This window comes from Argiope bruennichi, chromosome 1, assembly GCF_947563725.1.
Source record: "Argiope bruennichi chromosome 1, qqArgBrue1.1, whole genome shotgun sequence".
NCBI classification, from domain to species: Eukaryota; Metazoa; Arthropoda; class Arachnida; order Araneae; family Araneidae; genus Argiope; species Argiope bruennichi.
The window spans coordinates 9,548,174-9,575,811 of record NC_079151.1 but is presented as its reverse complement, the minus strand read 5'-3'; the positions used below and the strand labels follow the sequence as shown (position 1 = coordinate 9,575,811).

General features: G+C 26.5%; 1 protein-coding gene across 1 annotated transcript; it reads right to left on the bottom strand.

Moving 5' to 3' along the window:
* Window positions 1-1,589: 1,589 nt before the first annotated feature.
* LOC129966747 (protein FAM98A-like) lies at window positions 1,590-26,763 on the bottom strand. The gene is made up of 11 exons (XM_056081305.1): window positions 26,508-26,763; window positions 24,822-24,964; window positions 22,535-22,591; window positions 20,965-21,042; window positions 18,721-18,800; window positions 16,504-16,611; window positions 13,633-13,827; window positions 11,859-11,958; window positions 11,395-11,477; window positions 6,587-6,686; window positions 1,590-1,866 (listed from the first exon to the last, which is right to left on the bottom strand). Exons 1-11 carry the CDS (start codon window positions 26,543-26,545, stop codon window positions 1,757-1,759), a joined length of 1,092 nt encoding a protein of 363 aa, XP_055937280.1. The 5' UTR covers window positions 26,546-26,763; the 3' UTR covers window positions 1,590-1,756.
* Window positions 26,764-27,638: the final 875 nt, after the last annotated feature.

The window sequence follows — 27,638 nt, the reverse complement described above, 5'->3', positions numbered from 1 at the left end:
ATATTACAAAGTAAAAAACGGTTATGCCCGGGACTAAATGCTGAGAATAAAATTCTGAGAACTTGCAGCATTCATGACTTTTCCCAAGGTTCACGTTTCAAGGTTAATATATGTTTATTCCTCCAATACTTTTATAAGAGGAAAATTCAATTTCAATTACAGCCTGGACATGCTTTCATAAACAGAATAATCTTGATTACCTCTACAATTTCTAATAAAACATTAAAACTTCCAAACATTTCGAGGGGCGGGGGACTTCCTGGATATTGAATACTCAAACTCAACAAATTTAAATAAACTACATAATTAAAAGTTGTTAAATTCTAATAAAACAGAATCGCATTTTTTTTCTTTTAATCAGCTGCAATTCTCAAAAACAGAAACAGCATTTATTTTATTAATTAAATGGAGTTATTGAGACATTCTCCTCAAATGTAAACAATTCATGGTTCTGGCAAGTATATAATTTAAAGGGGACTTGTTTAAAACTCTGCTGATGAAGGTATATACGAAATCCTAACATTCATACTTCAAACCATAAAAATGCTTATCCATTTTTTTTTTTTTTTCCTAAATAGTAACTTTTTTTAACATTGTCTCTCTAAAAACTCATATACTAACCATACTAATATATGCATACAAATCTTTTTTTTGGGGTGGAAAAAAACGCAAGAATATCATTGCAATATTTAGACATTAAAGAATATAATTTTTTGCAATATTGAAAGTTTTTAAAAACCAGTAAACATCCTTTCCATATTCTGCATCGTATAAAAGAAATTTCAAAAAAAAAAAAAAAAAAAAAAAAAACAGTTTTTTTTTAGTTTTAAAAGAATATTAAAAATGATTGAATATTTTTTGTTATAGAAAAGAACAAACTTCAATTTGAAAAGTAAAGTCGGATCTTTCTAAAATTTTGCAACAAATTTATATAATTTTGGTGTAAGAAACTTGCTCTTTTCAAAGTTCAAATCATATTGATTTTTCTCAAAGCTGCAGCATAATATATTCAAACACTTAGTTCTGCTAAAATTCTAAGGCAATTTCCCTATCATGGAAATTTGGATACTTTTTCCTTCTCACTGGTGAATCCTTGAATAAATAATACAAACTAGATAAAGATTTCAATATTCCATGTAAATACTATTTCATCATATCTAAATGAATTGCTGACAGCAAGCAGGCTACAAATATATATATTTATTAACAATGTTAAAAATTATTTTTGCATTTCATCGTGCAAAAGGCTAAAAAAAATTTCAAGAATCATCCACAAAAACAGACAGAATCCTGATAAAATCTTTCTTTTCCAAAGAATTGCTAAAGTAACGAAAAATATCATATGGCCCATGAAATATCTGGTTTCAGCCTCCTTTTTGTTTTCATTTCAAAATTGAGTGTGGAAAACCATGTACTTTATTGGGAAAGATGTTTTTGAATGCTTCATCAAATATCAGACTCCACACATTAAGATACTTCTTAAAATAAGGATATTCAATGTTGTTCCTTAAATGATAAAACTGTTAAATGTGAATTTTCCCTACCAATAACTAAATAATTGGATAATTAATATCAGATACTGTAACTGGTAACAAGGATAAAACAATTTATTGATCTTTATTTTCAGACAAAACATACAGTATAAACAGTCAAAATAAATACACTGTCTTCTATGTTAAATCAAAATATTCAATTCCTTGAAACTTAAAGAAATATCAGTAACGAAAATTTTTTAAAAAAAGGAAAAGGTTGCTGCTCAATAAGAACCTGCAGCATCAAAATTTCCTCCTTTTTTGTCACCGCCTTTAGAGCCTCTATATTTCTTTTGACCTCCGTGGCGGCCACCGCCACCTCCTCTGTGATCCCCTGCAACAAGAAAATGAATAAAATTAAACTCAATGCAGACAGCAGGATATTCACGTACACAAATATTTTCATTAAATTATTTTCTGACACCACTTTTATTTGCATACTAAAAAGTATATATATTTTTTTATTTGGATTCTTTTCTAATTTTTGGCAATTTATAATTTATTATAAATATTATAAAATCTTAAAATCCTTTTTTTCCCTCAAATTTGTGTAGAAATAAAAATTAGTGAAATTAACCAATTAAATGATAATTCCTCTAAACATTAAAATAGTGTATTGCTTTTGAGATCATGCAAGTGCACAAAGTTTCTATATTCTAACAGAAAAAATAAATAAAACTAAAGTAAAAGTGAATACAAAATTTCATCCTAACATCGATCAAGTCAAATAAAAGAGTATTTAAAAATCATACTGTTAAATAATAATAAGTAATAATTTTTAGAATTAAACATGCTTTGTTAAATTATATTCCAAATAGAATGTAATCAAATATTATATACATATATATGACTAATTGTCATAACTAACTGTTTTGTCTGTCTCATTTATATGACTAACTGTCATGTAATGAGCATAGAACCTTAAATATTAACTTTACTCAAAGACTTGAACTGCTATTCACGGAATTAGTTTACCCTAATGTAACAAATTTAAAAATGGATTCATTCTACAAACATCTTATATTTCTAATCAAAAGATTCATAAAATGGAACGTTGGGGTAAAAGATACCCAACTTGATTGTCAATATATATTATAAAATATCATTAATCTCTTGATTGCTCTCTGCACAGACATATATAGAGCACAAGTTGCATTACCAAATGTAAATTAAGGCCAAAAAATATTTTTAAAAATTATACTTTTATTATTCAGTTTACGCAAAGGACCTATAATTAAGGAAAACAATTTACTTTCACCCTTGAATTATAGAGACTACGATTTAGTTTTTCTAATAGTGACCAAGTACTTTATTTTAGATATCTGACGATAGAACTATTATATTTCAAAACCATACACTACATTTTGAGATGATATAGAAAGGACTAAAATAGGGCGAGAAATGGCAATTTTTTACCATTTTAATAATGCATTGTGATATTTTAACTTCTAAAACTCATTTTGCTTTTTTTTTTTTTTTTTGTTAATGTGAATAATTTTATATATTCTATTAAGAATGTACCATTTCACAGCTTTTTGCCAATTTCACAATTTTTTAATATAATTTATCAAGCAGAGGTAATTGCAATTCGATTAGCATTCACATCCTATCCAACAATCCAGCCAATTAGGATGTGTTCAGTTGTGTTTATTTAGTTAAAGATTTGTTTTAAATTCAGATTCTTTTAAATTCACACTTTGACATTGTAAATTCTGGATGAAAAAATTAACAGATACCATGAGTAATCAATCTATTGCATCTTTTAACTCTTTCTGGCAAGATAATTCCAAATAAGGAAATCAATTTAAAAAATTACTTAATAAAACACTTTACAATCTGAAAAATTACAAGTAAAATAGATCTAGTTTTCTTTCAGAACTAAAAGTGGCAACATGGCATGATGGGTAATGATTCCCTTTAAAGGATTGATTTTATATGAGGATTTTTTTTTAAAGATTATAAAATCAACCAATCCTTTGAAATCATTAAAGAATTACTTGATCATTTTATATAAGACTCCATTTCAAAATGCATCAGAATGGAAACTCTGGATGTATTCTTATATGTAGACACAGTACGCTTAACAAATCTCTCAATTCTGCATGTGAAAAGTGTAACTTTGAGCAGAAAATATACTCGATGAGTAAAACATGCAACATCCCTTTATGTGTGAGGTAAATAAACACAGCTACCTGCTTTGAATAATTTTATTCAAAATATGACATTTTTAACTGAAGTTTTTTAATTTTAATAAACATAATAAATTTTAATGATTTGAACCTAATTTTGAATACTTGTTCATATTAATTTTCAGTTAGTATTTGCATTCAAATTTGTAGAACTTATATAAAACTGTGTATTTTTAACATTTAACATTTTTAGAATAAAAATAAAAATATTTATGAACCTAAAATATTCATAAAATTTCAATCATTATTGTTATTGTAAGATACCATTATTCTTCTATCACATGGTTATAGAAAGAACAACATATTCCTCTGCAATTCCTCTAGCCATCTAGTTTTGCAAATTCTTTGTCAAATTCATGACCGTTCTATATTAGAGTAACATATTTCATAAAGAAAAAGAAAGAATTAGTGAAAATGTATTTTCTCTAGATTTAGACAATAAATGCCTGCAGTCCGAGAAATATTAAAAAGCAAAAATATCCACAGTTCAGAAGTTAAAATGAAGACCAAATGCAAGTGATAAGAAAACTACTTTAAGGAAGCAAATAAATTCAATTTACTATATAAATAATAAATTACACACACCACTGGAAACTTTAGGCAACACATTTCTCTGTAATTTACAGCTAGCTATCTAACTTTGTGCACAGATTTGAAATGCAAAAAATTGACCTAAAAGAGTGATTTATGTAGCATATTTACAAAAATAGCAATTTACTGTCAAATGTGATAAATGCATCTTTTCATGTTTCCTTTATTTTTATAAGCAACATTGTAGTTTTTTTCCCTTCTATTATATGTTCTGATTAAATAAAGACATGTTTTGTGCATTTTCTCTTTTTCTTGCATTTCATAATCTTGATAGTCCACAAAGTTAAGAAGTAGGAATCACACAATCTCAGCAGATTCAAAAATATTGTTAAGGCGAAATGAATAATTGTTAAAGCGGAAGTTGTACTTTTCACAATGAAAGAAACTAGTTTTGTTTAAAACTTCCAAAAGTTATCAGGCTCATTGAATTCTCAAAAATGGAAAATTGATGTCTGCATTCCACAACACTGATGCACAGTTCATCTGTGACATGCCTATGTTTCAGAAAAGGGGAGGAAAGAAATGTGACAATTAGAGTGGCAATAAGGAGTAATTTTTAGATAGTATCAAAAGAAGTTTTGCCAACTAATCAAACTAAAGGGTGGAGGGGGAGGAATCATTTGGGATAAAGATTTTTTTTTAATTTATTTATTTTACAATGAGCATTCCACTATATGGAACACCTCACTTCACTTCACTTGAATCTCAAACTGTTAAATTCAATTATTAAAAAAAAAAATCAGATTTAGGATTTATTTTTAATTTTCTTTTTTAATAATAGATGGCTGTTTAAATCAAGTAAATCCATGATTTTCTGCTATTGCATGCTATATAATAGCTATTTTTTTTAATTTTCTAATACCAACATTCTAATTCTTGCAAGTATATAATTAGTCATTCTATATTGTTTAAATTTTTTAAAGAGAAAGAATAAGTATACTCATCAAATAGAATTAGGTGTTCCATCAGCTGGAACACTGTACCGATCATTTGCGCGGCAGGACGCTTGAATGGAAAGAAAACATTTGTCTTTGTTTTCTGTTCTTCTACCTTTCTGTAGGAAATTAAATCAATTCAAAGAATATTATGGGGGAGGGTAAGAGAGTATGCCTGACCTTTATTCTGGTGTCTTGAAATTTTGCATTTCATTATTATCAGTAGTAGTGGTAGCAGCAATAATCAAAACTGCAGAGATTTTTTTTTTTTTTTTTTGCTAAGGTTTTTGAATTTCACAGACGTCCTTCTTACATTTATATAAATATATATGTATATGTGTGTGTTACAGCCTATTTAAAAAATAACTAATTAATTTCTTATTGTAAATTAATTGTATTAAATATGGTGCAAAGAAATTTACTAAGTCTTTCTATAGCACTGAAATGCTTCAAGAATTGTCCTCAGATACCAAATCTGATGAAACATTCTTGAGGTGTATGTCTGCTCATGTTAAATCTACTACAAATAAAAAAAAATTCCCCATTTATAATCAAGAAGATTTTACTCATTTTTGGATTTCTCTGGAATGATTGCTAAGTCGTATTTTCCATTGATACAGTGTTGGCCATTGAAAAAAATGCCGAATATAATTTTCATAAAATTTAATCTCTCTACTTGTTTGGGTCTAAACAGGCTATCTGCTATCATTTTTTGTTGCTGCTGTTTGTTCAAGTTTAAACTTTAAAGGGTATTTATTGCACTGCAAAGGCTTAAGTCATGAATGTCTATTACTATTTTGTGTCTAATCACAGTATGCAATTCAGAAATATTTTGAATGTAACATGAATTCCAAACTCTCTTTGTAAGCAACATTTATATTCATAAATAAAGAATGCATATTAATACACATTTAATAACATATGAATTATTCATTCCAATTTGTTTGCTTTTTTGCATTCTTCCCAATCCATAGCCATATTTATTTATACTGAAGTATACTTTAAACAATGCAGCTACATTTAAATTAAGCAGTCAGTGAATAAAAGAAAGACTGGATATTCATCTCTACACTAGCCCAATGTGCTCTCACTTTTTCAATGCTTCTTTGAATGTTTTTTTAGTTTTGAAATTTCAGAGGCATTCAACATAACCTGAATTCAGTTAAACAGAGTTTTGTTAACAAGGTTAATATATAAATTTAAGGAATGAACAAAATCCCATTAAATAAACTAAAAAGGAATCCAAAACTAAACTTTTGGGGAGCAGTATTTAAGATGATAGTCGTTAGACAGTTTCAAAATAAATTATCAGGCTACAAAATCAGGGAAAGTTTCTTACCTCTTCCTCCTCCCCCCCCACCACCACCTTGCCTTTTTTTCCAATTGGGCATCTCAACATATGGCTGTTGCTCTTTAGGACGGCCACCTCTATCAGGAACCTGTAAAACAAATACAATTATAATCAATTCGAGTAATTCTATCTAGAAATCTACAAAATAGAATAATAATATATTACAAGATAGAATTACAAGTAATTCTATCTACCAGAGGGAGTGTCCTCTCTGAGACTCTTTCGCATACTAATAAAAATATGCTCCCCTTTCACTAAAATTCTGGACTTAGGGCAAGGCTGTGATCATCATGAGGACTCATTTTTATTTTCAGACCTACATATAAGAGTTATATGCATTATAGTATAGTAAAGAAAACCAGGACTTGTTTATTAACTGCATGCCATTGGTGAAGAATAGTTACAAAAAAACCTATTAGAAAGTGATCTTTGAAGATAAAGTAAGGCATACAGTTAATACACAAATATTAAAAACCTGCATGTGTACTTCTTTTCGTAGAATGAAAATCGAAACTTGTCACAGAATTACAATTATAATTACAAGATTGCGTATCAAATTTCATTAAGTTAAGTCATTGCAATTTTGAGTTATCATGCTCACATGCATATGAAAATAAGATGAGTTAACCACCCATTGAATTTAGTTTAAAATTTGATATGGATCTTCATTTTAAATGCTAAACCTGTGAACCAAATTTGATCTATTTCTTTACAGTTTAAAATCCCCCCCCCCTCCCTGTACTTATGCAGCCAGACACTCTCTCTCTGAATGGATCTCATTCGAAACTTGATATAAATATAGTATTATGCTCATATAGCAATAAGCTATATGTTCGTCCATCTAGCTCAAAGCATTTTTAAATTATAATATTCACAAACAGACAGAATTCCAAAAATGTGTTTTTCGAACACATGGTGATTTGAAATCTGGAGATACATTCAAAACTTTGAGTTTGAATTTTTTGACAATGACAATGCACTTTCTTTTTGAATACTTCATTTATGAAAAAGTCACTAATTATTCAATGACAGATATTTGGTTAAGTAATAATTCACAGGTGATTTTTTTTATAAATTTAAAAATGAAAGCAAGTATTAAAAAACATAGATAAATATTTAAAAACTTTATTGATTATTGAATATTTTCATATCATTAATATGGAATGCAAAGCAAATTGAAAATTTTCAATACCATTTATTTTCTGTATTTTACAGTGCTATTTAGACTATAGTCATAACTAGAGACTTCGGAGCAACAGCCAAGTTAGACTCTTCCTCTTTATAGTTTATCCCAACATTAAATCTTTTTTCAAGTTAAGCTGATAAAAGTTTTAAATAGCTTTATAATTAAATAATGAAATCAAAAGAAATATCTCATTGACATGTTCTATTATATGCGTTTTTTAAAATTCAGATTAAGTAAAAAAGAGGATGATATTCAAAATTTATAACAGTTAATGTTAATACTTAGCATAATTAATCAATGCATATATTTAATGTAATTAATATTAAATGTGAACTGATAAATGATTCAATATAATTTGTTTTAACTCCATGATTGTATAAATTTCTGTTTTTGAACTGTTAAGGAATCAAATTCATTAATTATTTTACCAAACTTAATTTTTTATTCTCAATTATTCTCATTTGAGAGCAAACTAAAACTGCGCTTTAACACCCAATTTTGCTTTGCAAATAGATTTCTTTCTTTCTTATTAATTTCAGTTTTTTAAATGTTTGTTTAAACATCAATATAGTTACAAGAATTGTCAAATATACGATTCATGCTATCAATGATAGATTCTGCTAATTCTTTAATGCTGTTAATTGTTTTTTGTTTTTTTTTTCAAATGATACCATAATTAACGATAACAAATGGAAATGGAAATGATGTATTTTTTGGGAATTTTTACACAAAATTAACTATTTTATTCCACATCTCTTTTTTGCTTTTGAAAGAAATTCTGACTGAATTACATTAATTAAAAATTTAATTAAATATTAAAGACATTTTTTTATACATTTGAAACAATGATGAAGCTGAGTGCATAAAGTATCTATCTTTGAATAAAACAGAGTTACTCTATGATAAGCTCTACTCTACGTTAAGCTTCACATAATTCATCATAATATTATTTACTCTGCTAACCAACCTATTCTTTCAACACTCTCTAACTATTCTCCCAAAAATCTTTGAATAGATAGACACAAACAATGTCATTAAATTTTCTTCATATTTAATACTTGAAATAAAGCATTCTTCAGTAATCCATATGCTGATAATAAATCAAATTGTAAGAAACTAAGATTTTGAATAGTATAGCTAATAGTAAAACATTCAAATCTATTTTATTGGTTAAGAAAAGGCACTAACTCTGACTTGCTAAAACTCTACTCTACTAAAAAGCTCAATGTCAGGATTATACCAGAATATTTTCAGGAGTGCTGTATTTCTTTTTTTTTGGGGGGGGGACATATTTTCTGATTAAAATTCTATGATTATTATGCAATAAATTTAATTGCATTTACCAATCAATTGACAATAAAGTTCTGAAAATATAAAAGTTATGTACTATCACTGAGAATATGTGTACAATATTTCAAAACTCCATACATAAAATTTAATGCTAAATTCATTTACAAAAACATTAAAAAAATTAAATTAAATAAACATGTGCAAGAGCTAAAAACATTAGCATATTCAAAATTATTTCATTTAAAGATTTTACAAGATTACACATGCAGCATAATATTATAAATTTTATATGAAGCAAAAAGTTGTTTTCTTAAAGAACAGAAATGGTTGAAGACTACCAAATGTTTCCTTAGTTGGAAATATTCAAATTTTAAGGTTACTTAATGAAAAAAATGCCTCAATCATCAGTGAGAGCAACTAATGACAGTACCTGATGCTGAAAAGCTCACAGTCCCTATCCCCTCATACTGCTGATAAAAAAAAAAAAAAAAAAAAAAAAAAAAAAATGCTATATTTTCAATGCATAATTTTTTAAAAAATGAAAAAAAAAACAATAATAATAAATTAATTACCACCTTAAATAGTGGTAAATGATTAATAATTTGACTTCAAATAGGAGACAGTAAATTTAATAAATAGGAATGATAGGTTCTATAGCATGAATTAGTACATTTCTTCCTAAAAAGAAAAAGTCAAAAGCCATCATATATTATAAAGAATCCAGGTAAGAAATCTATTGAATTGTGCAATTGCTACTACTAATAAGAAATATGTGTATAATATCTGAACAAATACATGAAACAATTCTACCAACTTCTCAAGAAGACATTGTTTCCATCGTATTTTTAAGCAGAATAAATTTAGAAATAAGATGATCTATCCCTTAACTTTTAGATTATCTTATTTTCATTTTTGGCATGGAAATTAAAACATAAAAAAAATTGAAATCTGCTATCCCAAATTTCAAGTTATTATGTGTGATTTTTTTTTGATCATGCAATTATGTTAATGTGCATGCATCAACTTTTAAAAAAAGGATGCTTTTTTCTTTTGAGATTGACAAGAGCTCCAAAGCTTTTTTGCCAGCCAAGAAAAAATTGAAAATGAAAATTGCCATTTATGCTTTATTCATTGCATACGCGATTTCGAGCTTCAAAACCCCCCAACCAAAACAACATTATGTTCTCACAAAAAGGAATACCACGTTTGGAAGCTGAATAACGAGTGTTTCCGTCACAATGTGATTTCCCAAATAATAAACAATGTACCAATAAATTTTTAAACATATTCATTTATATAGAATTTTTATGAAAACAATATTTTTGTAAACACAAACTGCTACTTTCTAATTTCTGAAATCATAAAACAATTTCAGAATGGATTAATCTTAGAACAGGAGTCAAATCCTTCCATGTTTCCCACTTAAGAATGAAGTGATATTTCCCCATTGGGTGGGAAGATAATATACTTTTATCAAAACTGTTATTAAATGCGAGTAAAGTTCTTTTAAACATATTATTAAAATTAAATTATTGAATTTCCTTTGAAAAAAATTTACATTCCATGAAAATAACAGCTATGATGTCATAGATCTAAATCAACTTTTTAAAAACACAACTGCTGTCAAAGAAGCATACGTAATAATAAAGCAATACTGGTAAAAGCATGTTAACCTTTTAAAAATGCATCTACTCTCAAAGAAGCATACATAACAACAATGCAGTACTAGTAAAAGCAGATCAACCTTTTAAAAACGCATCTGCTTTCAAGGAAGCATACATAATAACAATGCAATACTGGTAAAAGCAGGTAAAAAAATATATGCGATTAAAAGATGATGATGAAAATTGACATTTATTCTTTATTCATTACCTATGCGATTTCAAGCTTGAATACGCCCTAACCAAAACAACATCATGTTCTCACATGATAAAAAGGATCCTCTCTCCCTCTTTTTTTCACTGTTTTCTTTCTTCTTTTTTTCTACAGCCTGTTTATTTAGCAATTTAAACATTTTAAGATATAAATTAGTTTCTTAAAATTTAATAAAAATGGAATATTAATTTATAACTGTAGTTGACAACAAAATTGCTTAGATGCTTTTTTTTTTTTTTTTGTTAAATTCTAAGGTTGCAGATTTATCAGACAAATAAAAAAATCACACCAGAAACATCTCTCAGTAAATTTTTGATTATAGTCAGTAACAAGTCAATGTGATAATTTAGATAAAACTATATAATACCTTTATATTCAAGGATTAACACTGCAATTAGCATAAATTTATATGATAAAACAAGAATGCGAAATAAAAAACACTCACGGCTGCAATAAGGAAACGCTTCAATGATGATTTTGTGTTTTTAACAAGCTCATCACTACTAGTTTTTTCAATTATAAATATGCCTGAAATAAAGATAAGATAATATAAAATCAAGGGTCTTAAACGAGTATTATACCAACATTATTATTTTTTTTTAATATATAAGTATATAAGTATCTGAAAGAAATTTTCCTCTAACTACATTTCTTCCCAAAAATGTTTTTTAACTAGATGTTCTTTCAACTAATTTAAAGTTATCTTTCCAACATTACATCTTGCCCACTGAATAAGGGCAGAAATCTAGGAGATGTAAATAGAAATTACATCATTTTCAGGCATAAACGTAGAATGCACAATATTAATAAATATAGTCAATATTACCACAAAAAAAAATTAATTGTACAAAAAAAGTAACAAAGTTTTAAAAAATCGTTTAAAATATTGTTTCAATTAAATAGTCTTACTTTCTCTAGCAGATAATACATCAGATAACTTTACAGAGGGAGTTTTCTTTAACTTTGCTCTTTTATAGACATAAGCTTTTAAGATCTCATTTTCTTTTCCCTAAAAATAAATTAAATTATTACACCTAATCATCTTTACATGCTTTACAGATTAAAAATAATTCAGACATTTGTTTTAGATAGGTATTTTAATTCACAATAGTAATTATTTGCTTATGAAGCAGACAATAAATTTCATAATAATTTAATAATTTTTAATAACAATTTAACAAAAAAATTAATAAAAATAACAAACTTTTATAACAATACATTTAGTTTAAATCAACTAATGGCTGATTAGCGCAGATACAAATGAGTTAATTATATTAGTATGTTCTTTGAAAATTATGAAAATTACCATGTTAAAATATTCCAGCAAAAATTTGATTACCATAAAAATACCATACCATAATTGATTATATATTTAATTAATTAATTTTGTCTGAAAAATTACTTAGTTCGATACTGAAAATTTTTTTTAAGATTAAAAAAGTTTTCAGTAAAAATATTAAAAATATCTTACTTTTATCATGAATACTAACAATAAAATACAAGATCCTTACAGAACTGATTGTGGAATGAGTCAGCATTTTCATATCAGATAGATGAAAATTTTACGATTCAGATTCCATAAATAATTATTAAATAATTCAGATAAATTTTAGGTTTCCGCAATTTATTGGCCAAAAGATAAATTGATAAAAATAATTTTTATACAAGTTATAATAAGCTGCTATTCAGAAAAAATGCTCATTTTATATGCTATTTTAATTATATCATCTGTTTATAAAATATAAAGTAACTAATATAGACAGTAAAGATAAATTTGGTTATAATTAATAACATTAAATCATTTTCAATTCAATGAATTATTAAAAGCATTTAGAGTTTGTTCAATAAAGATAACTATTAACAAACACTTGAACAGCACATTTTCCCTATATACATTCTTTTTATCACCACTGTATTTGCTTTTCATCCAAACTAATTTATTTTATGTTTGCATTAACTAAGACTAGGATAGTTTTATTTTGAATATTTACACGTGCACATCTAAATTTCCACCACATACTTTGCAAAGAGAAAAAGCATAAATACACTTTAAAGCCCTATTTAATAATGGACCATTTTGAAATGAAATTACTTATGCCGGGTGTCTTTGAACTCAAGGGTCAAATTTTAAGACTAAGTAAAATATGTATAAAGTGCACATAAATATAATTTTTTGTATAGTAATTTGAGGTTAGAAATGAAAAGTGTAGGTAGAACAAATAACTGTAAATAAGTACAAGCAAAGAGAAGAAATGCAGAATTTAAGAAACTCTAATGAGAACCTCATTGCAAAACTTTCAGTCATTGCTGTAATTGTTTCTAAAACACCTGACATTTTTGAAAGAGTACACAAATCAGTTGCTACCAAGCTTGTATCACTGTTGATAACACATTTATGTAATATTAAATATATAAAGAGTTTTCATTTTCTCAGCATTTTTGTTTTTGCCACTAACACTTTTAATTTTCAAACTCTATATTGCTATACAAAAAAAGATTTTTTTTTTTAAAAAAAAAAGGATTTTCTATATCCTTAAAATATGATCCATGAATTCAAGGACATCCTATATAAAGAAGTTTTTATATGCAGAATATATATTTTCATCATGAAAGATATATAAGAATTAATAAACATATTAGTAAATTATTTAAGGTGAGAAATAATGGCAGAGATGAATTTTACTTTGCTTCCATCACCCCATTTGAACGATTGAATGGTTACATCTAGCCGAGTTAACAGTAGTTCTCGACGGACATGATAATCTTGAAGGAAGTCTTTATATAAATCATTTAATGAATCCCACTGTTCTTCAGAAAGACTTTCTTCTAAGGCAGGCTTTGAAAGAACATCTGGATCACTAGAAATGTGCTCTTTCACCTAAATGTAATTGCCAGTTTAAATTATATTATCTAAATATTAAGATGTAAAATTCATAAAAAGTTCATACACTATAAAAATCCAAACATTGCATTTTAACTATTTTCTTAATTTATTCATTTTTGTTTGCATAGTTGCTATTTTATTATTACCTTTTATTATCACAGTTTCAAAAGATAGCTGGTTTATCATCTGACTATTAATATATATATAAAGGGTGGCTACTGAAGTAGTAAACAGTTTCCCTGACTAAACTTGCAATACGTCTCTGACTTACGGCTACTAATTATATTAGTTTCATAGCTTTCTCCCTAATAAGAATCACTCTATGTGTATAATATACATTATTCAAAACACTTTTATGAGTTATTTAATATGAAAAAATACTTTTTCATGAAATTTAGTTTTTAAAAAAATGAAGTGAACATTCTAAAAAAACTATTAAAATGGTATATTAAATTTCTTACATGGAAAACATATTAGAAATTTTAACAAAGTAGTTTGCACCTAAAACTGCATGAGAATTCTAAGAAACATTAAAACTACTCTTTACAATTTAAATTATGTTAAGAGTTAAGATTATTATGATCACTGCTTAAAAGGTGCTATTTGCATAAGTACCAGAATTACATTTTGCAACTAAATATATAAATAGTCTGTTATATGTACTTAATAATACATCATATATTTCAATAATGATTTAAACCAAAGAAACTGCTAAAGTATAAATTCAAATCTTTTTTCTTTAACAAATCATAAAAAATTACTTCCTCTACAGAAAAACTTTTTTATAAGTGAATAAAAAAATGTTTATAATTAAATTCATTATTACAAATAATGTAGATGTAAGTTAAAAGATAATTCAATAAAATAACAAACTCTTGCTTATTATAATCTAAGAGCAAAAAAATTACAAACAATAATTAATTAGTAAAATACTAATAAAAATATTTCATCTAAAATGGCTGGTTCTATTTTAAGTGAATTAAAAAGTTTTAAAAACTGATTACTTTGAATTTTGAGGCTTGCTATTTCTTTCTCAAATCTTAAAACTTTTTTTTAGCTGCATCAAGAATTTATTTATTTATTTGCACTAATAATCTGCTTATCCTTTTTTTCTTCCCAAATTTTCTCTTAATTCCTTCCTTTCCTTTTGTTTCTAAGCTACATATTTGGCTCATGAATTCTGAAAACTTAAAATTTGTTAACTTGTTTTGACACTTCAAAATTACATATTCTATCATTTACTTAAGAATGCAATCATGATTTTTTTTCTTGCAATGAGTGTTTATTCTATAACATCCACCCATTGACAATCATGATTGATCAAAAAACCCTTTCTCAACATTATTGCTACTATAAAAAAAAATATTGTAATCTTTAACAATACTATGGCATCACTGCAAGGTTTTGATTTGAGAGCAGGCCAAATAAAAATTTATTCACTTTTTCTATTTTTTTTAAAAGTGAAAAACCGATCTGTCCAAAAATTTCATTAGGGTTCCTATTAAAGACACCCATCAACTTACTTTTTTTACCATAGTGAAATTCCCAAAAGTTGCCATACTTTTGAAAGTAAGCTGTTCTTAGTTGCAGCTATGATTATTTTGGCAACATTAGGCTTCGGATGTAGAGAGATGGTAACATGAAATCACCACTCTTGTTCATATAATTAGCATGAAATGCTTTTATCCACAAATTTTCTCTGATAGATATTTTTATGAATTTCTCTGGCTTTTCCAGATAAATAAAAATTGCATTTTTTTAATTAGCAATTTCATTATTAAATGTTTCAGAAATATTTTGTCAATAAAAAATTAATACAAGTTCAGGAGAATCCAGCGAATAACACAACATGAATCTTGCTCTTATTGATGAAAAAATGCAAGAATGTTTCGAAGAATCTTTTTAGAAAATTCAAGGACAATAAAATTACAAATTTTGAACATAATACGATAAATGCTGAATTTAATCAAATATTTTTCATTATTACCTTTCTAAAGCCCCATTATTTCATACTTTACAACTTCTAGTTGGTAAATTCTGTTTCATAATCTTAAATACAAATTGAAAAACATTACAGAAGAAAAAAAGTATATATTGGAAGAAATATTCAACATGACAACGCTTGTTAGTAATATTTTATCTGTAGATATAGTAATTACAAATAAAAGTGTATCTCGACCTACAGAATCTGCAAACAAAATTTTTACCCATGACTTTAGTACCAGGAAATAATTGTTTCCAATAATAGAAATTATGACAAGTTTTCAAGTATATCATATATCTGCAATTTATTTCAGACACTGAGTAGAACTCAACATCAGATATTTAAGATAAAATTCTGACAAACATTTTGTTGGCTTGAGTAATTTTGATTCCAAAATAAAATTCTACATAATGAATAAAACTTTATTTCAATATTTAATAAAAACCAAAAAAAAAAATCTATGAACTTAGTTAACTAATTAAAAAAATGTATATACATAAAACATTGGAGAAGCAATAGATTTCAAAAAGTAGATAAAAATTAAACAGATAAAAAAACTACACCAAAATATTAGGAATATTAAAATCAACAAATGAATAGCACATTCAAATGTATAAAGATATTCAAGAACTACAAGAATGATAAATTATTATTTATTTATAAATAAAATATTGTTAAAATGGTACCTTTTCCTCTATTTCATTGAATATAGAAACTAGATTATCATTTTCACCCATTTTGATACCCAAGACATTTTGCACATTATTCAGAGATGAAGCGATAGTACTATCATCCTGGGAAAAAAAAAATACTATAAAGTACAGGAAATGTATTAGCAGTACAGTTCAAAAATTAAAGTTTCAAGAACCAAATTCTGTAAAATTTCTGTAAACGAAGACCAGCATAGAGAACTCGAAAATGCCTTACCTTCTTTTAATCTATGTTTGTTGAAAATGAAAACTACGATTTTGACCACACGTAGCATTAACGGGTTATCTATCTTTCCAACCATCATACACAGGTTGCTTTTTTGCAATTTTGTCCTTGTTTAACCTTATATTTGGCATTTTATCACTTTTTTTTCCCCATTCCTCCCTAATATGGTTATTTACTAGTTTTGCAGGAGATAGTATCAAATTAAATATTACAATGGTGAAGAAATTATATGAAATTTTCTGCTATACAGTTATCTGGCTCATTAAATGAAACTTTAATGAAATGATTATAAATGATTTATACTTATGTTGTAACAACACTAAACGTTTCTGCTCATTTATAATGATAATATGAGCAGAAATTTTTAGTGTTGTTATTTTGGAATGTGGAAAACAAATGAAATTTATTGAATCTCAATGTTATTGCTGCAACTATGAATTTAGTTCTTTTAAAGTCTTGCAATGTGAATTTCAATTTTATTTTTAGATTTCTAGCAAATGAATTTGTTTAAAACAAGTAACGATTTATACACAATATTTTAAGATTCTAGTTACTTGTGTTTTCTATTTAAAAATGCTCACCTCTTTCCTTGCACATCAAATAGGTTATACTGCTCTTATATTCCATAGATTAAAAGCATAATTGAATACTTTATTATTAATATACTTAGAACAAAATCAATAATATTTTTCTGCTTAACATAATTCAAAACATTTTGTATATTTATTAATAGTAGTATTTATAAATATAAACTACATTTTTATGCTCAACATTAACATCAGATTATTTCATTACATTTTTATGCTCAATATGCAAGCTGAATATTTATTTTTTTTTGCTGATAATTTCATCTATAGTATGTATTACTTTTTCGAAAAATACACTTAAGAGTTTAAATAATCGATAATTAAATTTAAAAATATAATCTCCTATCCAAAAATTTTCTAAAATGCAAATAATTATCAAAATGTAAAAATATAATTAAATAAAGTAAAATTGGTATAGTTTATTTAGAATTTGATATGCATGTGTTCATTCATGCATTCAAATCAGTGAAAGCGATAATTTGTTTATAAATTACAACCTCTCAGCTTAATATAGTTGTCACCATATTATGGATGAAAAGTAAATAGCTTTATTTCTGAAATCATATTATGAATAAAGATTGATACTACCACAATAAAGATAATACCACAAAATTAAGGAATAGGTAAAAAAGCAATTCGATTCGGTCTAGTATAATTCAGGATGAAATTAAACTTACTGATTCCATTACATCTTACAACTACTTCTTTTGGGAAGAAAGTCAACAAACATGACACACAAAACTCATCAGTGACAACACCAATTTGAAACTTCTAATTGCGAAAATCTCCTGACCCTATGGGGTACGGCACAACAGAGAAAAGATTTTATGAAAAGTTTGCACAAGGGAAGGAACTCCTATCTCGTCTCTGGTACAGCACTTGTACCGGCCCATTAGCAAAAGAAAATTCTGGTACAACAGTTGTACTGCCCATAAGCAAGAGATTAAGAATTCATATTAACTTTCTACACCCGCATAAAATTACTTATGAAGGGAATGTATAAAAACCTTGCTAATAAAATGACCCAATTTAGAAGCAAATATTATTTTTTTAAATTATCTAAAAATTTAACATAGCAAAGAACATAAGCTATGAAAATTTCACATCTTTATAATTATCAAGGTCTTCTCCTCCAAAAGCATTTTCTATAAGTAGAATATAAAAATATATTTATAAAATAACAACCAGTTATTTATTCATACTAACATTTTTTCTCAATGGATAAAATTATTCAGGAAAAGAAAGACGCAAAGAAGAAATACATTTTAATAAAATGATTTTATAAGGAGGTAAATATTGTTTTATTAAAGCAGCTGGAAATGTTAATTCAAAAGCTACTAAAGTTTAAAATGCCTAATTATGCTATTCAACAATATTTACCATTTCTATTTCCAGAGCTTTTTTCTTCTTTGTTCTATGGTGAATTACACGAGCAGCTTGCAATTCTGTACATAAATAATCTACAACAAATGACACAAATCAGTAATTATTATTTCTATTTTGCATTTTAATGTGAAATAATTAATACTTGCTTTATTTTTTTCTACAGTAAAATCATAAAAATAAAATCTTAAGAAATAAAATTTGTTACTAAAAATATTTAAAAGATTATAAAAAAAAATTGAAATATTCAAAAACAATACCACAGAAACATTATCTTATTTAACAGACAATTTATAAAATAAAAAAGTACATAAGAGGGACATTCTCTTTTCACCCTTTGATCAGACATAAAGACCAGAAATGGCACAAGCTTGGAACAGAAAAAAAACTGAACTTTCATAAAATAATGAATTGTGCAAAACATAAACACCAAAAAATAAAATATAATTAGAACAATAAAATGAATAAATTTACATGAAAAGTGCTTCAGATATTAAAAATATAATAGAAATATTATCTAAAGGAAAACTAATTCATCTCAAGAATGATAAAATTCTATTCTGAGCTAAAATAAGTAAAATAGTAAGTTGAGAAAAAATTTTGCAGAAAAGAATCAGACTTTTTAAAAATAGAAAATAAATCAATTGTAACATATAGAACATTAACTTCAAAAATGCTAGTAAAATGCAACAAATATAAAAGTTTTATTACCAAACATTTTAAGGGGGGGGAAAAGCACCTAGTACTATCTGACAAATGCCAAACTTGATAGAAAATAACCAAATACCAAAAATATGAAGTGTGATCATGGTATGTTAACCTAAATTTGTACCTAGAGCAATCTATTCATGACATTAAAGAAAGTGCTGACACATTTTGATGTTTAAGAAAATTGTCTTTTAAGTAAAAAAAAAAAAAAAGTTAGTGCAACTTTAACTACATAGACAATTTCTTACAAACATTTTAGACACAAAACCTTTTAGTAGATGAAATTACATTAAAAATGATAGTTTTAATTTCACTATACATTGAACAACAGCAAATCAAAACCGAGTGATTCTTCAATACTACCCGACCAACAAAAAAATGTAGAACTCCATATTGAACCACACACACACACACACATATATCCATAAATGTTTTATAACTACAATCTACTTTTGTTATTCAAGGTTCTATTTTGTTATTCAAAAAGTGAAATGGCAATATAAATTAAAAATAGCAAACAAGTCAATTATATAAGTGAAAAATTATAATTTTTTTCTCATGATCTAATAAAGTTCAATTTTTATTGCATATTTTTAACATCAGGAACTTCATCATATAATATCAGGGAATTACATTAGACAATATTATATAGTACAATTTTGGAGTTTAATAACGAAGAATAGTACAAAGTTCTTATATTTTTCCTCACCTTGAATAGAAACCCTATATTGTAAGAGAATAGCATTTTCTTTTTTGTAATTTTAAAATATAGTTTGTAGGGTTTCCACTCTACAAACAAGCATTCAAAAAATAAGAGTCTGCCATATGTTACTGAAAATCCAAAAATAAGAATGTTCCATAAAAAGTTAGAATGTATATAAGAGAATTAAGATTACTAAAACAGAACAAAATAATATTTTAAAATTAATTTATTGTATGATTTAAGAATTCGATTACAGTATATTTAATTAAGCATGACCACAATGAAAACAATAATAAAACCTGAAGTCTTCTAAATTATTTTACATTTATTTAAACATTTTCAACTGAGAACTCCTTATAGACCCATTTTAAATAATATACCACTTGGAGAAATTTTTGAAATTAAAAAAAAATCCTATTAAATTTTAAATTTATTTTAAATTCTTTATTAATTTTTCAAGATAATTTGCTATTTTCTTAGATATTAAAAAATAAAATGGTTTCTTGTGTATATATAATTGTCTCTTGTGTAATTATGCATCTAATAAATTTGCTTTATGTCTTTAATACACTAACTATTAGAAAACAATGAAGGATTAAGAATATATAACATGTAAAATAAAGTAAAGAGCCCGTTAATGATTCATTCTGTAAAAACAATCAGTAATAAATAAAATATAAAGCAATAAAAATCAAGTTAAAAATGCAATGAAAATGTTTTTAGACTAAAAATGCTTCAGAGGGAATTTCACTACGAAAGCATAAATATGCAGTAAATAATTATTTTAAAAATTTACTGTACATAATTTACAATAAATAAACATGTTTTACCAAGCAAGGTTAATCTACTTTCTTCATGTAGAAGTCTTTGGCTGATTGGACCACTCACTAAAACTTTGTATGGGCATTCTGAAATTATAAATTTTGAGAATGTAAAAAAAAAAAAAAAGATTTATAAATTTAATTGTGAAGATAACTTTTTAAATAATCCAACAACAAATTAAGCAGGATCAATCATTGATAAAATCAACTGATAATAAAATTTATTGAAAACTATATTCCAAAATTGTAACAATCATCAAATAAGTGGCAATACATATTTTGTTGCTTTTGTTGTGATGTTAAAATTTTACAAATACATTAAAAAATAAAAGATAAATCTAAATTCAGTGAAACTTTCATTGATTTGAAAGATAAATCTTCAGACGTTTATAGAATGTGCATGAGTTTGTATGTTTCGAGAAAATGAGTGAACGCTACAAACATGATCACTAGAGCCCACTGATTAGGGTATTTTAATCAAGAAATTTTATCCAAGCTCCAGATTCCACAATTAATGATGTTGTGGTTAAATGGAAAAGAGGGGGAAAACCTATACAGTGCAACCTCCATGAGGGATACCACAGAAATTGTTGGAGAAAGACTGTCGATGTCTCCGTCTGTTGTCAATTTAACCAGCAAACGCCATTGACAAGCGTAGCTTTCTTTTGTCATAATTAAATGAGGAAGCAGGCATTGCAGTGGCAACATTGCCAAGGCATCGAAAGCAGGTATCTTGTGCAAAATACAAGAGCAACGTTTCACTTGTTGTTCAATGTTTTATCAGTGTGTAATGGATCTCAACTGTTGCTGCTGTTCCTAATTATAACTGTACAGTACATAAAATATTAGTACAGTGTTCTCAGGGTATGCTTAATGGGGTTTTTTTTAGTGCACCACAGAGAAGATTTCAAAACGGAAGATAACCGAAAAAAGTTATAGTGACTATGGATTTAAAATTACGCACTTCTGTGATTCGCCAGAACGTGCTCACATTCTTTGTGATAAATGAAGGGTTTAGTACTCAATAAGAAATGAGAAAATATGAATTATAACAGTGAGTTTGGTATAAAAGCTTCATCTTCTGGTATTCGTGGGCAAAGAAACAAACTCTTAGAACTCTGGCCTATCCGTATTTTTGGTTATCCAGCCTACCCTTCCACCACATTAGGCCCAATACTCAGGATTGTACTGTACAGATACAAAAATGAACAAATATTACCAAAAATTATTGAATTAGGTTTTCATAACATCTCAGTACAAAAGGTTTATTGCAATGAAGAAGTAAATACCAAATCTTCAAATTTGAACAGAAGCTATGGAAACATTGTTATTTGAAGATATGAAAATTGCCAATAAAGATAAAGATGTATTTAGTTTAATTTAATTTTAACAATTCAAATTTTGTTTTAAAGCTACTCAAGGATTATCTAGAAACAAAGATCACAATATTATGTACTGGAATAAGGATATCTTTTTCCACAAAGGATAAAATTTTGCATTTGTCATATTTAAGTAGTAATATTGTTTAATGATTAATATACATTTTAGGAAAGGAAAAAAAAAAAAAAAAAAAACTTACTTAATTCCTTTAGAAAAGAACTGACTTCCAATAAAAATGTACTGGAATCATCAGGATCTGAAAACAGAATTTTAATGTAAACAACTGAAATGTTCCTTTTTATCTAAAATTGATATGCAAAAAAAAAAAAAAAAAGATATATATCCTATTTAAAAAATTTTTATTCAAATTTTAAAATGAAAAGAAATTGAGTAATTCTCACATAAGGATCAACATTTAGAAGTTTGAAAAAGGCAAAATATTGAATCATATGAAATGTGAATCTTTTCTAATAAAATAATTAGTTAAATTATACATGTGCAAGTAAAATATTTAATAAAAAAATAACACAAAAGACATTACTGCATAATTTTTTTTAAAAAAAAATTCAACTTATAAAACAGGTAACTGCATTTGATACTATGATATTAATCAAAATTACAAGAATGTCTTCCAAATAAATGAATACCATATTCCTTAATATATAATAAATTAATTTCTTTGCTATTTCCATTTGAGTAACATTTCATTTCTAACCCAAAATGTTTGATTTAATATGTTCCATCTAAACGCAACTCACATTCTTAACCTCAAACTACCATTATTGCTACATAACTCAATGGATTCAGTTTATATAAATGAACATGAGAATTTTAAGTAGGAGTGATATATGAACAGTATTAATTATCTCATTGTATTGTGGAAGTTACACTTTACTCATATTTGTGTATCAAAAATGTTATGCCAGTCTACCCATGATATATGATACAGACTAAAATTTGCTAATGGCATATTACTTAATACACATTTTATTTTTAATATTCAATTGAAATCTTGGAAATATTTTATGCCAAACTCATTTATATCAACAAATGCAGAAAACTAAGTCAACAGCAAAGGATGTAATTTATTTAACAAATATTTAATACATGTATAAAGTAAAGAATAATAATTAACTAATGCTGTTCAAGGACAGATATTTCTTTCGAATTCCATTATGCTTCTTTTTAACTATGTACAATACATTTCAAAATGTAAAACAGTACAGAGTTATAATTATATATTATTAAGGAAAATCCATTTGGTGTGTGTGTAAAATGAAAAATCAAACAACCTCAATAATTGATTAGTCACTAGTAAATTAAATACATGCTTATTGGCCTATTAGAATGGAATCTTTGGCAATTTTTTTTAATTATAAAACAGTTAATAAAAACTACCACAGATTTAGATGCTTTATTCCCCAGGAAAACATGAAACACAGGCAGCAAAATACAGTAGAAACATGTATAAAAACTGATGGAACTTACAAAAATCAACAGTGTACACACACACATACCTACATATAAGCTACAATACACATCTTTAACAGCACAAAACACTCAGAGAGAATTTGCTGGAAATCATAATTCTTGATTTACAGCAAAAGTATTTTCTCTATTGAGTTCAGTGCATGCATCACCACTTTTATAGTCCTGTGACAAAGCATTGAAACATCTAGAAGGATCCCATATTTTAGCTCCTAACAGATATATTAATGAAATCCTTGCACTTTAGAAAAATTTCATTTTTGCAACAAAGTTTATGACCAAAACCTTGCTTCAGTGATTCAGCACTTAAAGATACCAGTAAAAATCTCATCCTTAATCAGAGTAACTGTACAGGGAAAAAAAAGTAAAGATTCATAATAATATTCAGAAAATATTGGATATCTATTCTTTATCTGCAAAAATAGTAAATCAAAAATATAATTAATATATTGGATATTCTTTTTTACAGATAAAGATTTTAAATCCATAAAATTCGATCTAAAAAGAAACATAACATATGCTACTGAATACAAACACATTCATAACACATTTTAATACAAATACATTCATGAAATTAGAAACTTTACCACTTAATCATAAAGCTCAAGTTTTACCTAACCATGATAATGATAAATGTGCCAATATATCAATACTTTTAATTAAACACATAATTTTGAATAATCCATTCATTATTTAATTTGCTTATAAATTGTGTATTTTTTATAGCACAAGAAATATTGCAAAAATAATCCATTAACATAAAACAGTTAGTACTCGGGAATGCATTTTATATAAATTGTAGATTAAATGTTTGTTTTAAATCTGACAAGTAGGTAAGCATTTATTATTAAAACATGCTCAGATAAAAAAAAAATAATGCTAATTTCTAAAACTGCTCATAAGGAATCAAATGATAATTTTTTGTAGTAAATTTATTTTATTTTGTAACATTTTATCACTAAAGTACAATCATAAATGACATTAAAAGGATGAAATACCTGTAATGGCATTCACACATGAATCAATCTCAAGTAAAGCCTGAAGTTCTTTGGAAAACCATTCCACAAGTTGAGTGAACTCAATAGATTTGGGACCAACTTTAAGAATATCCTTTATTTTACAATCATCTTTTAATGAATACCTGTAAAATCAGAGAATATGAATATTACATAATGAAAACAGTCTTAAAAAAGCAAGAGATAAAATTAAAGTTAAAAATTATAGAATAATAAATATTTTATTCTGTTATTTTAAATAAATTTATTAAGAGTTCAAAGTTAGAAGTATTTGTGTATTTCACACAAAATACGGCATTTGTGAAAGTCGTGGAAATTTTTTTTTCTCTTATATCTTCCTAACACAGAAGCATTAGGAAAGAAGCAAATGGTGTGGAAGTACACAGCAACAACCATTGATTTACACAACAACGTAAAATACAAAACAAATTTTGATTGACACCAGAATTTACACCTATTGCAGAAAAACACCAGAAATGCAAGCAACTGATCTTGCACTGAAATTAAAAACTATATAAGATGAGAAACTGGTTACAAATTTTTATTTGAATCACTGTCTCTTTTTATTCATCAACATTTTTTTAAAAACTTAAATGATCACTATAAAAAATAATTCAATGTTTGGTACATGTATTAAGAGATACAAATTTGCAATTTATTTTTACTACAAATTCTTTTTGTAAACTTAATCTTACAAAAAAAAAAAAAAACTATTCCTTATCTCAGGAAATTTTTACTTTTGTGTTTTTTATGTAGTCTCTAAAACAGCATTACAAATTAGTTCTAAATTCAAATTTGTTTCTTGAATAAAAATCATTGATTAATTTACAAAATGATTAATTCAGTTATTACAAAGCAGAAACATACACTAGAAAATGCATTTAAATTACTTATATGTCATGCTTATAGAAATTATGTTAATTTGGCAAAGCATATATATAAAAATTAAATTACACTAAAATCTAAATATTTCTAAAAACAAATTGAAATATTCTAATATCACTTTTTTTTTTCTTGTACTGTAATAAAAAATTCTTTACATATACTTAAATAATATCCCATTAAATTTCAAAATAAATAGAAAATAAGAAGAAACTGTCAACATGCATAATCTTTGTACTTTTCATTGCTATACAATATCTTGAGCAGCAATAAAAGATGCCAGCCCAAGAATTATATCATTCGAAATTTGTAACGTAATATTTATAAAAAGTAGGATAGAAATGTTTCTTATAATTTGGAGCAGATTTAAAAACTTTACAGACATACGCGGTACTGCCGCTGAATGTTCGCAATTTTAACATGCGGTAATTGGGAACATTATTAGCAATAATCATCACAATGGTTAACTGGTACGGAGAATCGCCAATTTGGTATCGAGTCAAAAAGTCTCATAGGAATTATATTAATGGAAACGAACAAAATTTATTACAGAATTGGTATTTCTCTTCCTTGCCAATTTCGCCATCACCAAACAAACATCCAACCCCCCCCCCCCAAAAAAGAACGAAAAAAAAAACAGATATTAATTCCTTGGGAGGTTGAATAAAAATATAATATGAAGAAGAAATGCACCTTACAGGCGCTCATACACGGGATTAGCATACATCATTGTAAAAATATACTTAGAAATTCAAAAGAAACATCAGAAAATGATTTATATAATACCCCAAATCATCTAAAGAATCTAACAGATCGAAGTCCATGATTATTAGATAAGATGGATTCCTTTAGTCGTTGGATTATTTTTCGAGACCTACTACCGAAATGAAAATTAATGGTATCTGAACTTCAGATATGGAATGTTCTGGTAAAAAATACTTTAATAACAAATGTTTCTGATTTCATCACCATTTGAAACATCAAGACGGAATAAATAAATTATTTCCCTCGTGCGTTTCAAAATAAAAATACTCCACAAGGTTGCCACTGTTCAAACGAAATACAAATTAAAGAATCAAATCAAGTAATTGGAGGATATTAAAATATGAACCATGAATTTTTATCATAAGCCATTAATTTTATCATTTTTTTACTCTGCAATTTCAAAATTTATGATCCTTATTTAAATCCTTTCTTTGTGGCTTCAGATTTAACAACAAATTAAAAATAAAAACAGCCATAAGTCTCAGACATGATTTTTTAAATTAATATTCTCTTATTATTTCAAAATATTAGTATTTATTTTAGCTTTATACTTTATTCTCTTACATTTTTATCATTAATTTGCATTTTAGATCTGTTTTAAATTTATTGACTTCAGCCATTTCTATTCCGTTAAGTAATGACATTTACAATGTATCGCATTTGGCAGGCATTACAGAGTAGCATATAAATATTGTTACGAATTTCCTGCGATGTGCTTAGAGTAAATTCAATAAGCAGTATCCTTTTAAAAAAATAAATAAAGCTATTTATTTAACGAAGACTACAAGAATAACACTGCGCATTCAATAGCTCAGTCACCAGCCTACAGCTTGCTTGCTGTCTGAGGCTCCAATACAACTCCTAATCTTTCGTGCTTGTTTTTATATGCTCTCTGCCGGAAGTGACGTCACTAACAGGAAGTTATGTCATATTAGAAAAATCCAGAACCTTGGAGAGAATTCAAGAAATCAGGATCCCTCTAGAAAATTCTCTCTGTCGCCAAGGTTTCCAACTTCCGTCGCCAAACTTGGCGAAATGTCGCCAAATCTGGCGACAAAAATTAGTTGCCTAAAACATCGCCAATGAGCCAATATCTCGCCAATTTGGCGACTTGCTATTGAAATACAATGGGATACATATAACATTCATTAT

What these genes read in the sequence shown, in the direction of transcription:
- LOC129966747 (XM_056081305.1), bottom strand. Translation starts at nt 26,545, where the DNA reads ATGGACTTCGATCTGTTAGATTCTTTAGATGATTTGGG. An exon ending in GATTCTTTAGATGATTTGGG is followed by an intron (nt 24,965 to 26,507) that starts GTATTATATAAA and finishes CTGATTTTACAG; the next exon opens with GTATTCATTAAAAGATGATT. An exon ending in AATGGGGTGATGGAAGCAAA is followed by an intron (nt 11,959 to 13,632) that starts GTAAAATTCATC and finishes ATTTATTTTTAG; the next exon opens with GGAAAAGAAAATGAGATCTT.